The sequence below is a fragment of the Protopterus annectens genome, chromosome 4.part0, assembly GCF_019279795.1.
Source record: "Protopterus annectens isolate FY-2018-M chromosome 4.part0, PAN1.0, whole genome shotgun sequence".
NCBI lineage: Eukaryota > Metazoa > Chordata > Ceratodontiformes > Protopteridae > Protopterus > Protopterus annectens.
In genome coordinates, this window is record NC_056733.1 from 1,451,470,949 (window position 1) to 1,451,484,911 (window position 13,963).

A 13,963-nucleotide genomic window follows, 5' to 3' on the forward strand; every position below is an offset into this window, starting at 1 on the left:
TGGAATTTCTTTAGGTGTAGCATGTCCAACAGCTTTGGGTTTGACATAGCTTTATATGTTAGGCAGAGATCACCTCGGAGTAGGCAATATGCTACGGAGTAAAGTTGGAGATTTTGAGGTGGTCAGTGTAGGGCATTTGTTTGAGGCCAGTAATCCTCTAATAATGAATCTTCAGATTCTGTCACTGTACATAAACTGCTGTACACATAAGTCAAGTGCCTCCGGTGTTTTGCCTTGATACCCTACAGACACACACACACACACACACACACACACACACACACACACACACACACACACACACACACACACACACACACACATACACACACACACACACACTGTCTATAGCATGTCTTTGGAATGTGGGAGGCATCTTGAACACTTTATAAAAAACCTGTAATGCCGCAGGAGGACATGCACACTCCATGCGAAAACCACCCCAGTTAAGAACCAAACTTCAGAGCTGAGTATAGTGAGGCAGGCATGTTATTAGCTGCATCAGTGTACCCCCAGAGACAAGAAAAGCATCATTAAACTCAGATCAGCTTTTATAACCAGTGATTCATCAGCCTCAAAAACACCTCCAAAATCTAGTGTTTAAATACTGATTTGAACAGTGGGTGTTAACATAGATGAATGATTAATTTCAACAGTAAATAACTGCTGAGTGTAGTGCCAAACACATATTTTTATCAGCCTACAATTAAACAAAACAAATTATGTAATCAAGAACATAATTATAAAAGCTTTTAATAATATCACAAAATAAATAAAACTTCTAGCTGGTGCACAGCTTATCCAATTAATGTTTTAATTTCCTCATTCTAATTTTTGGTTTAAGCAAAAACTTCTCATTAAAATCAAAGCCAGTTTGGACTCCCAAAAGAGTCAGCCATCTACGCTCTCTGTATAATAAAAATGTCAAAGCCATGTAACAGCTGGAATTTTATTTATTTTATATTATCTTGTATGTTTTTATAATTATGTTTTTATTAAATAATTGTGTAATTATCAGTTGAGGTAATTAAGTGCACAGCATGACATTCAGCAGTTGTTTCATTTAATCATTGCTTAACGATGATAGCTTTTAAAAGTTATTTTATGTTTCGATATGAAAAAGTAGTAACTATGATACTTATCTGACTATAACACACACCTTGTCTCCACATGTTATGTGCCAGTTTTTGATGTAATAACCATTTAATTAGGTGTTATTAGACTCCAGTGAGCTTTTAGTTTTGTTTATTTGTTTTACTTATATATAAGATAAAGAGTCTACATTTTTAAACCTGGCAGTTATTTGCCTGATTGCTTCATTGGTATTTACAGTACAGTTACATTAACATTATCATTCTGAGGTACTTATGAACTATTCTTTCTTAATACAAGTTATGCCACGAGGCCTTACCCCCCCCTATATATATATATATATATATAAAAAAATTAGACCACAATAAATCATTTCAAAACTTTTCCCACCTTTAATGTGACCTATATCCTGTGCAATTCAATTGAAAAACAATGAAATCTGTCAGGGGAAAAAGTATAAAAAAATAAAAAAATGTACAATAAGCTGGTTGTGTAAGTGTGCACATCCTTAAACTAATACTTTGTTAAATTATCTTTTGATTTAATTACAGCATTCAGTCTTCTTGGGTAGGAGTCTATCAGCATGGCACATCTTGACTTGGCAATATTTGCCCATTCTTCCTTGCAAAAGCGCTACAAATCTGTCAGATTGCGAGGGCATCTCTTGTTCACAGCCCTCTTCAGGTCACCCCGCAGATTTTCTATTGGATTTAGGTCTGGGCTGTGGCTGGGCCATTCCAAAATTTCTGGTGAAGCCATTCTTTTCTTGATTTGGATGTATGCTTGGGGACAGTGTCATGTTGAAAGGTGAAATTCCTCTTCATCTTCAGCTTTCTAGCAGACGCCTGAAAGTTTTGGGCCACAAGTGACTGGTATTTGGAACTGTTCATAATTCTTTCCACCTTGACTAAAGGCCCAGTTCTAGCTGAAAAAAAAGCAACCCCAAAGCATGATACTGCCACCACCATGTTTCACCGTGGGGAATGGTACTCTTTTGGTGATGCAAAGTGTTGTTTTTGTGCCGAACGTACCTTTTGAAATTGTGGCCAAAAAGTTCATCCTTGGTCTCATCAAACCATAACACATTTTCCCACATGCTTTTGGGAGACTTGATGTATTGCTTTGCAAATCTTAGCTGGGCCTGGATGTTTTTTTCTGTGTAAGAAAAGGCTTCTGTCTTGCAACCCTATTCCATAGTCCAGACATATGGAGAATACGGGAGATTGTTGTCACATGTATTACATAACCAGTACTTGCCAGAAATTCCTGCAGCTCCTTCAGTGTTGCTGTATGTCTCTTGGCAGCCTCCCTGAACAGTTTTGATCTTGTCTTTTCATCAATTTTGGAGGGGCATCCAGTTCTTTGCAATGTCACTGTTGTCCCATATTTTCTTCACTTTTTGATGACTGTCTTCACTGTGTTCCATGGTATATCCAATGCTGTGGAAATTTTTTTGTACACTTCTCCTGACTGATACCTTTCAGCAATGAAATCCCTTTGATGCTTTGGAAGCTCTCTGTGAACCATGGCTTTTGCTGTAGCAGGCAACTGAGTAATTGTCAGGAAAATCCTACTAGGACAGCTGAACTTTATTTGGGGTTAATCAGAGTCTCTTTAATTGATGGCAGATGTGTACCCAAGAAGACTGAATGTTGTAATTAAATCAAAAGTTGCTTCAACAAAGTATTAGTTTAAGGGTGTGCACACTTATGCAACCAACTTATTGTACGTTTTTTATTTTTAATATATTTTCCCCCTAACAGATTTGTTTGTTTTTCAATTGAATTGTACAGGTTATAGGTCACATTAAAGGTGGGAAAAGTTTTGAAATGATTTATTGTGGTCTCATTTTTTTATAACACAAAAACCTGGCATTTTAACAGGGGTGTGTACAATTTCTATATACACTGTATATATATATATATATATATATATATATATATATATATATATATAAATAACATTTATTTTATTTATTTATTTTCAGTTTGTTTGCCAGGATGGTCCATTGGGCCACGAGGAGCCTGTTTTGAATGGAGTCCTGGGAAGAAAAGCTCCAGAGAAGTACAAAATACAAATAAGACAAATACAATGCAAATAGAAATACAAAAAAATACAAAGAAACACGTTGCAATAAAAATTCAGCTTACAGTTCTTGTAAAATAAGATTGTTCTAACAGTTATTGTTAGGAATATAAGACAATAGGAAGCTCATAGTAGATGTATTAGCTTGTGGAGAGTAACTATGGTTGAGAAAGCTGTGTAGGGTGGGAGCAGGAGCATTCCCGTTGTGAGTTTAGATGGGAGTGGAGTAAAGCTTTGAAAGCAGAGAGACTGCTAGTGGTATGGATGTGTGGTGGGAGAGAGTTCCAATGGCATGCTACAGAGAAGGCTAGAAGATTTTTGCCTAGTGGGCGGACAGGTTTATGTATCTCAATTAGATTTTGGAAGATGGATCTTAGACATCTATTTGGTAGATGCATTTGGAAGGTAGAGGTAAGGGAGGGGCAAAGAGAGGGGCTAAAAATAAGTTTGTGTGCTTAGAAAAGTTGAGTATAGATGAGGTAATTGGGTAGCTCAAGCCAGTTCAGTTGATGTAGGGATGTACAGTGATGGGTTGAGGATCTGTGGCCAGTAGCAAATTTAGAAATTTTTTAGTAGCAGGAGGAGAGTTTTGACTTGAGGGAGGATTGTAGATTAGTAAGGATAGAGGCACCATATAAGAGGGAAGGGATGAGGTAAGTTGTAGTAAGAATGATCCTGGTGGAGGGAGAGATGTAATGGAAGTGGCAGTAGAGCATGTCAAGTTTCTTGTGTGTTTTTTTTATGTTTACTTGAAGATGGTTATCAAACTTTAGTTGGTCATCAATGAGGACTCCTAGCAGTTTTGAGGTGGAGACTATTTCGAGAGGTGTGTTATTTTGGCTGGTAATAGAGAATGAATCTTTATCTAGGATGGTGGTTTTAGAAAGGGAGAATATCATTAGTTTGGTCTTGGTTGCATTGAGTGCCAGGTGGTTTGCTAGCATCCATTGTTCAGTAGAAGAGAAGGCATCCTGAGTTAATTTTGCTAACGAGGAAGTAGAAGTGTCAGAGCAGATAATTGTAGAGTCGTCAGCGTATTGGATGAGTTTAGCATTAGGGAAGGCAAGATAGAAGCCATTTATGAAAATACTGAATAGGAGGGGTCCTAGAATAGAACCTTGAGGCACACCTGTGGGAGTAATTAGGAAAGGTGAAATAGCTTTTTTCCACTTGACTGCTTTTTACCTGTTAGATAGGTAACTGGTGAACCAGTTGATAGCAGAGTGGGATAGGTTTAGTTGCAGAGTTTAGTAAGGAGAAGGCTGTGAGAGATAGTGTCAAAGGCCTTAGAAAGGTCTAAGAGCAGGGTGGACACAATGTGACCAGAGTTTTGGAGAGCGGTGGTGGTACTATGGCCAGGTCAGAAACCATGCTGGGTAGGAGTAAGACGGTTATTACTTAAGAGATAGGGTAGAAATTGTAGGTGGATACATTTTTCAAGAAGTTTAGAAATAGGGGATAAGATAGCAATAGGTCAGAAGTTAGGGATGTTATTGTTGTTGCCCCCTTTATGAAGTGAAATAATAAAGGCCTTTTCCAGAGCTGTGAGACATGACATTCTGAAATAGATTGATTTATTAGTATGCAGATAAGGAGGGCAATGGCTTCTGCTGCTATTTTTAGGAAGTAGGAGGGTATGTGTCAGGGGCATTAGAACATGGTTTCAGTTTTAGAAGTAGTTTTTTTTATAGTAGAGACAGGGATGGGGTTCATGGAAAAAGAAGGAGGTTGGGAGCTGGAGTTAACAGAGAAGAAAGGGATGTGAGGGGGTTGATGTGGGGAAGCTGAATTATTTGTGAAGAATGATGTCAGTTTGGCTATGGAGTCTATAAAGAAAGAGTTAAATTGGGAAGCTAGTTCCAGCTGGGAGGCATTTGGGTCAGGGCAGGGGTTCTCTTTTTTACCTGGGTTGAGGGAGGAGATTCCATTTCAGAATTTTTTAGGGCTAGATTTATGGTTGGTTTGGAGTGTGGAAAAATAGGTTCTGCGGTCTGAGATAATAAGTTTTTTTACTTTGTTGCAGAGTGTTTTGTATTCCTTCAGGGTAGTTGTAGTTTTAGTTTTATGGTAATGTTTCCAACCTTTATCACCGAGCTGCATGAAGGGTAAAGTATTCTTAGTTAGCCATGGGACTGGGTTGCTTTTTGTGTGTTTTGTTTTCCAGGGTGCAAAGGAGTCAAGCAAATTTTAAGAAAGTTGTATTAAAGTAAGTAACATCATTGTCTATGGGTTATGTTTTTAGTGGGTTCCAATATGTGCTTTTTAGTGCTTTTGAGAATTTATTGGGGTTAAAGTTTTTTAGGTACCGAGTAGAGGTATAAGTATGGGTTAGCTGTGTGGGGGGGGGGGGGTACAGTGGGTGAAAGTGGGAAGGTGGTCACCCAGTGGGTCGGGAAGGGTACCACTATTACTTATGTAGTGAGGATGTGAAACTAGAATCCAGTCCAGGATGCTTCCAGAGAGGACGTCTTTGGATGGTCTGGTTATTGAGGAAATAAGTTGAGTGAAGTTGTAAAGATTTATATTTAGAGAGTTGGTTGGTGATTGAACTGTGGCCCAGTTAATGTTGACATCACCCCGGATTATAATTTCGTTAGTAATGTTCGTTGAAAACCAGGAGAGAATATCTTCAAGGATTGGGACATTGTCTCCTGGGGAGATATAAAGGGTGACAATACAGATAAATTTGTGTTTATTTATCTGAAGAAGGACTGGGATTAATTCAACGTTACCAAATTTGGGAATAGGTTTGGAGTAGGGGGTAACTAGAAGGGATGAGGCATAGAGGAGAGTAACACCTCCCCCTTTTTTGTGTGTTCTGTCTTTTCTAATAATGCCTTAGTTGGGTGGTATTAAGTTTGGGTTGTGTGGGGGAGATGGGCCGGGATTTGGGTGTATGTCTTTAGAGAGAAGGATAGAGCTAAGTTGACAAATATGGGATAGGAGGTAATTAAGTTGCTTAGTATTAAGTTTGTGGGTAATAAGCTTTATTGAGACAGAGCTAGTCTAAAAGGGTGTGGTGTTTCTTTGGTTAGATATAAATTTATAGGTAAAGAATAAAGTATTGTTCATGGAGTAGAGACTGGGGGAAATGCAGATAAGTGAGTGTGTGTGCTGTATAAGGGCTGAGGTAGTAGTGTGGAATGGGGGAGAGTGATTAGCATAGAGAGGTCTAGTGAGATAGTTGATGAAGTATACAATCATAAAACTTAGTATTAGACTTAAAAATGTGGCAGGTTTGGTAGGCATGGTGTTTATTTCGGGTGTGTAGTTGAAGGTAGGCTTAGACTATAAAGGTATGGGGGCAAGCTATGTTTGAGAGTTTGGATTTAGTGGTGAGAAGGTGGGGGAATTAAATGTATGGGATGGACTGGAGGAGGTGGACTGGATTATGGGTGGGGTTGGATAAGTTGGTATGGGAGGAAGAGGGTGGAAGTGGATGCGGTATGTCAAGTGTAAGTGTAGAGGTGCTGGGGGTGGGTGGAATTTGGGGACAAGGTAGGAGAGCAGAATAAGCCCGTGGGGTGAACGGAGCAGGTAGAGCTAAGGAGAAGGAAGGAGACCTACAAAAAACAATCAATGGAGTGGAGGCAAGGCATAGAGCTAGGGAGAAGCTCGGAGGTATGGGGACACAAGGATAAGACACAGGCCCAAATACTATAAAGGAGAGATACAGAGGGGGAATTCACAGGGGGTGAAGCACAGATAAAGGACTACTGTAAATTAAATGCGAACATAGAAAGTGGAAGAATGCTGCCACCTAGTGGCCAAACTGTAAAATGACTACTAGGATATCCTAAGGAATGGGCAAGGGAGTGGGAAGGAGACAGGAGAAAGAGACAGTAAAGAGGGGACTGTAGACCACTGTAGGCTGCTAACGGACACTTGGCTGAGCACTTATCTAGGGTGAATATGGCTACAATTTTAGAAAGTAATGCAAATACCACAGTAGAGTAACGTACACAATGTAGTTCTTGGGGGGAGGATGTATATTTGCTAGCAATGCAGTGATTCCGTTTGGCGCTTTTTTATTTTCTTTTTTAAGGGCAGGAAGTCAGGGTGATTTGCAGACAGTAGGAAACACCGGGGGATGCTGGGACACAACTTTAGCAAGCTGTAAAAGAGAAAAGAAAAGAGTGGTTATTGTATAACTCTAGTGGAAGGAGAAAGATGAATAGAGCTAGGTAGTGTAGTACAGATTGGTAGAGGAGGATGGTCTGAGGTTAGGTTTGGTGTGAGAGTATGTGCTTATATAAAAGTGGAGTGGGAGGGAGAGTGTGAGAAGAGACAGTGGTACAGGAGAGGAATGAGATAGAAGAGATACGGGGAAACGGTAGGTACAAAGTAAAAATGGGACAGCAGTAGAAGGGTTTCAGACTTACAACAAGGCAGCAGATACAGCTTCAATTATTTGCAATATACAGCAGAAATGCAGCAGTAGTTAAAAGGTTACAAAAAAATAAAAAACACAGGATTTAAAAGTTACAAGCACATATCAGCAGTTACATCATAAAGAAAATGTGGGATTACATGGAGGTCATGTATATAATATATAATCTATATATATAGGTTCATTGGCTAATGGCCCTGGAGCCTTTACGACCTAGCCTGTAGGATTACCCTGGCATCATGCCACCCAAACTTAGTTCCCAGGGCCTCTGTCGAATAAAGCCACTGGAGTGATCCCTGGTGTGAATTTTCTATTTCCCATCCACTCATCAAGATTTCTCTTGAAGATGGCCAGTGAGGTGCTCTGCTTGACATGTATGGGAAATCTTTTCTATAGCATGGGCAGTCTTCGGGTTAAGAACCTGTCCCTCCAGCATGTTCTGTTAATTGTGGTAATGAGGTTGAGGTCTCTGGAGCATGTGGTGTGGAGGGATTGGGATTTCTTTAGATGTAGCATTTCTAAGAGAGCTGGGTCAGACATGGCTTTGTATGTCAAGCAGAGATCGCCTCTAAGTAGGTGATATGAGACAGAGAATAGTTGGAATTTTTTGAGTCTGTCCATATAGGACAAATGTTTAAGGCCTAGGATCCTCTTTGTGAGGTACTTTTGCTGCTTCTCCAGTTCTTGCATGTGTTTAGTGAGGTACATGCCAAATGGGACATTGTACTCAATGATTGGCCTAATGAGGGAAGAGTAGAGGGAGACAATGACCTCTTTCTTCCTGGATGCAAAACCCTTAGTAATGAGATGTGCCACATAGAAAGACTTTCTGACCACAGTGGCAATGTGCTGGTTAAAAGAGAGGTTGCTGTTAACCTGTGTTCCCAGATCTCTTATAAGGCCTTCTGTGTCCAGTGGACCACCATGGATGTGGTAATTTATGGGAACCATGTTTTTCCCAAAGGGGATAATGACACATTTGGCATTGAGCTTAAGGACATGGTTCTGCCACCAGTCATTGGTGTCAGTGAGGCCTTTCTGTAAGATGTCAACATCACTTGGGGAGTTAATAATAGCTCCCAACTTGCAATCGTCTATGAAGTTTGTCAGCCAGAGTCCGTTTGTGTTGGCCTGGACTTTAGAGAAGTAGTTACCAAACAGGAGAGGACCCAGGGCTGAACCCTGTGGGACTCCACCTTGACTGGTCGGCAGTCTGACTTGGAGTAAACTGTGAGTTCTACCTGTGAGCCAGTTTATAACCCTCCTAGTAATATATATATATATATATATATATATATATATATATATATATATATATATATATTTATATATATATATATATATATATATATATATATATATATATATATATATATATATATTCCTCTACTTCAGTAGATTGAACATATTACAAGTTCGAACCACATATGGCTGAGACCATATGTTCGAACTAGTAATAATTCGAACACTGAAGTAAAAAAAAACAAAACAAAATTAAACTGCTGTAGCAGGGGGGCTATGCACTCCTGCACCCTCCAAGTGGGGGGCTTCACCCCCACACCCCCCTTACTTAAATATACTAACTCCAAGATCGCACTACATTGCAGAAAAGGGAAATCTTCCACGTTCAACACTGTACGGAGATCTCCATTCAGTCCAATCGAACATTTACAAGTTTGAACAGATGCTCTCGGCCATATGAAGTTCGAACTTGTAATATGTTTGATCTACTGAAAGAGACCCATATATATATATATATATATATATATATATATATGTATATTTATTTTATTTTACATTTATTGACAAGATTGTCCGACTGAGCTGAAGAGCCCTTCTTCAGCGAAGGCCTGGGGAGAAAAGCTCCAAACATATTATACAATTTTCATTATAAATTAGCATTAAACAATGTTAAATGATTATTACAAAGCATTAAGTAGCAATACAATGTTATACCGTGTCAATAATCAGGAATATATGGATATCGTGACAATCCTCAAATAAATGAAACTTTGATGTTGCTAATGTCACCATACTTCTGCAAATGCTCCAGGGATATCCTTTGGGCCATGCACATTTTAAAACAGTGTTTTACCCACACTCTCTGCTAATTATTTATTCCATCTCTGAGATCCCACAATCCTGCTAGAGTGAGTCCCTAAACATGAATTCTGAATGGGTGAAAAAACAGACACATACTAAGTCCGAGATGGTCATTTCCCAGAATATCCCCTTTTCTCTGAATTAGGGTGATCTTCGAATTGTTATATATATGTTTGGGGGCAAGGGAAGGCTGAAGACTTGCCCCACACATCATGAGGTGCAGGAGGGGGGGTTGCCCACCTGCATAAAAGAACTTTAAAGGAGAAGAGTGATGTCCAATATTCGCTCTTCTCCTGGATTTTCAATCCTTTTCTTAGGTCTTTTGGCACTTTGCATTTTGAGTGCCAACATTTCAATAGGGCGCTTCTATTTTCAGGAGTGACTTGACTGTACTGTCCGTTTACATGAGTTGGTCAAACTCACACAGTAGGCAAACAGATGTGGAAGGAATCAAACACAGGTCTACAGGATGAGGAAGAACTGCAATATTCTGTTTGTGAGAGACTCACAATCTTAACTCTGCCTGACTACCATGTATATATCTGCCTACTTGTGTACTATTACCCAAAACTATACCTAAGCTATATACTGAAAACAAAAAAGCAGAACATAGGTATATGGAGGAAATGTGTATATTGTTAAATTAGGTAAGCTTTCATAAACAATACTTTCTTAGTCAAATTCTCTGGTTGCTTACCGTAATAAATTTTGATCATAACAAAATTATATTTTTAAATTTAAAAAGCATACAAATGCTGAGCAAATGTAAGATGTGGCCATATTCACAGTTTTAACTCTCTACTAGATACCTCCAGGCTGACATAAGAAGTCACTGGACTTTGGTTCGATTATTGGTCCAGGTATTGGAGGAAACAGCTGGGTAGAGGTATTGGCTTAGGAACCACTACTGAAGTGACACCTGTGAGTCAGACCACAAGGGTATGCTATGTGTACAAAAAGTGGGACATGAATGCATGATCCTGCCAAGGATGGCATGCCTTTCTAGCAAGGCACAGAAGATGTGTGTAAAACATTCTCCTGAATGGTAGCCTAACATAGCAGGCATTGCTCGGCACCTGTTGGCCAACATTTGGGAAGGATTAATAACAGAAAAAAATCTCATGACTCTCCAAAGGATGTGGTCTCATGATCCCCGACTTTTACCTCCCATAGAAGAAATGCGAGAATCAATGCAGGGTGAGGGACAAGTACTGAATGATTATTGTGAAACTAGAGGGCCAAAGTTATTTTAAATCTATTATGATTGTACTTCATAAACTTGCTGAGAAAAGCAGTTAAGTAAAGCAAAATTGCTGCTTTTTTCTTTCATCATATGTACTCTCTGTAGCTTTTACTAGAGGCTTTTGCTGCCTGACCATTCATTTTTTGCTTTGACGTTGTTTCATTTCGCAAATCTGCTTTTCTAGTTACTGTTCTGTGAAATGTATTTATGTAGAAGCTGGATGTGTTCTCCATTTTACCTCTGGAGAATGCTGTCAGCTATAGCTTCAGACATAAAAATCATCATTATATAGCAAGATCCTAAGAATCATGTGCTGAAAGTCTACTCTAGGAAATATTAGAAGCTGTATAATGAGATTAACAAATTCTACAGCATCAGCGGTCAAAACATGTCACATGAACTGGGGACACTTGGCAAGAGCCATAACACTGAGAAATGCCATTGGCTGAATAAGTACTAAAGCATTCTGTTAAATTTGAGCCAATTGTGCTAGCAGTCCAGGGTGTGCTTTACATTTGCATGTTAAGAATATGGTAGCTTTACTTTCAAACCTATGAACAAAAAAGTGTTTACATTTTTACAGAGAAATCCAATGGCTTCTGGATTTGTTGTATATAGTAAGCGGGGCTAAGAGAAGATTATCCCCTTTACAGAAACGTTTTAAGTCATTTGTAGTTTTAGTAATATTTATTTACTCCTACTACTACTACTACTAGAGAACTAGATAAATCCCCAATAACTTTTATTATGATGTAACTTCTTGGTAAAACAATCAGAACTTTGTATATAAAAGCAAATGACACTCAAAAACATTTTTCTTTTTTTTTTTTTTTTTTGTTTTGAGCTACTTTACTTGACCTCTGCCTATTATAGCCAGAATTTATCCACTGATTTGGGCTTCCCTTTCATTTTCTGTGCCTCTTAATGAGGTTTGTTCTTGTACAATATGTTCAGTGGGCAAGAATCCTATTTGCTATAATTCAGTGCTGCTACAAGCATTTTTGAAGTAAAGCAGCAGTACTGCAGAATGCTTTTAATATTCTTTTGGAGTTTCCTTGATAACTAGTTTGATCAGTGCTATCATTTCCATGAGCTATTTACTTACAATAAGAGATCATTTCATCCATAATTGCAGTATCTCTTCACATAGCATGTATGTGCATTTGTATGTGTTTGTGAAGATGAGTTGTGTATGATGTCATGCACTGTGGTGACAGAAGGTTTAGGTGGATATGAATGAACCAAAGATAATAAAGTGGAAACGAGATGTCTAAAATATACTAATAGCACAGCTAAAACACTAGACAGTTCTTCTGGTCTAATAAATTATATGCTAGTAAAAAGGGACTCAGAATCATTTAAATAAATTTGAAGAGTAGGTCCTTGATCATATGACCCTATTTTAATAAGTCTGAGACTTGGTCTCTTTCTATTTGATACATAGATTTAAAATGTTTATTTTCCCAGTTTAGCTGTTGTTGAAGCTTTTGTTTCTGACCCCACTTTGCTACATGTATTTGTTGAGTTACAAATTGAAGCAGTTTTGGGCATACCATTTTATTTTCATGTTACCAGACCTTGAAGCATTTTGCCTGAAATTTTGTATACTTAGAGAAGTGAGGTCAGTTTTTCAAACCCCTCTACTGTTATTAGAAGTCCAGTGTATGGGCTGCCCACAACCTTCAGAAATACTAGCAGTCCTTTACTATGACACTACTGATTTCAAATGCAACCTGTGAAGCTATATAATACCTAGGCAAGTCCTAAAATGAAATCTGTAGCTTGAAGAACTAATGATTATGCATACAATTATTTACTGAAGTAATCTAGTGTTTGATAAACTCTGGAATCCTTTATTGCTCACATTTGCTTTCTTGGGCCTTTATGGTCTTGGAACTTGTTCTTTTCCAGCCACATTAATTTTGAATTGTTTTGAGGTTCCTGCTCCCCAGTTATAGAGCTTTACACATAGCTGCATTAAACTGCAAGCACAGGATGAAAAGTCTGCAGATATTGTACATTAGAAGTTACCTGGGCAATTAATAAGCATTTTCATTCCAAAAAGCTATCATTTATGTCTGTCATGTAATAGAAAGTAGATCTGTGATTGTATGTCTTTTCGTTGTTTGCAGGTATGAGAAGATGATGAGTGGAATGTACTTGGGAGAGATTGTGCGCAACATACTGATTGATCTGACAAAACAGGGCATTGTCTTCCGAGGACAGATCTCTGAGCGTCTAAACACAAAAGGCATCTTTGAAACCAAGTTCTTATCTGAAATTGAAAGGTATGTAGCAAATCACAAGGAGATCAGTCTATGGTCATCTTACAGGTTTCTGTTACCATACTCATAATTCCAGTCTTCTTGTGACCAGACATAACAATCTTAAAATACTTCTCATTCATAGTAAATAGGTCTACTTTAGATCAATGGATTTTTAAAACTTCGAACATCATATGGCTGATGACCATATGATCAAAGTTTTAAAACTTCAAACATCAAATAAAAAAAAAATAAAATAAAATAAAAATAAAATCAATTTTCTTCTACATTTTTGCAGCTGCATCCCCACACCTCCTGCTAATTAAACATACTAACTCCTAGATCGCACTACAGTGAGGAGAACAGTCAATTTCCCATTCCTCTCTGTATGGCAATCTCCATTCAGAATGTTCAAAGTTCGATTATGGTCCTCAGCCATATGATGTTCGAAGTTTTGAAACTTTGGTCATCTGAAGGGGGACCCGAATAAGTACAAGGCCTAGGACTAGTCCCTGATCTTTTTTCAAATCATGTGCTGTGGAATGGAAACTGCTTCTAGCTACATGTTAGTACTGTTTCAAACAGCAAACAGTTCAGGACTGGCTCATTATCACACAGGTTGAACCCCGTCACTGTGCTGTTCACATAATTTGTGAGCCAGGCTGACTACTCATGCAGCCTTTTGTCCTATTTCTGAACCTGAGAATGTAACTTGCATCCCATTGCTGGGTCATCTTTTCATTGATGAGTCCTCATAAAGCTTGATGTCCATCATACCTATCTGAC

The 13,963-nt window shown here is 38.5% G+C and overlaps 1 protein-coding gene across 1 annotated transcript in view; it reads left to right on the forward strand.

The window, feature by feature from the left end:
- Positions 1–13,963, forward strand: part of HK3 (hexokinase 3) — a 411,658-nt gene that overhangs the window by 376,090 nt on the left and 21,605 nt on the right. The window contains exon 17 of the mRNA XM_044069296.1: positions 13,046–13,201. Within this exon, the coding sequence (XP_043925231.1) occupies positions 13,046–13,201 (156 nt within the window). The remainder of the gene's footprint in view (positions 1–13,045; positions 13,202–13,963) is intronic.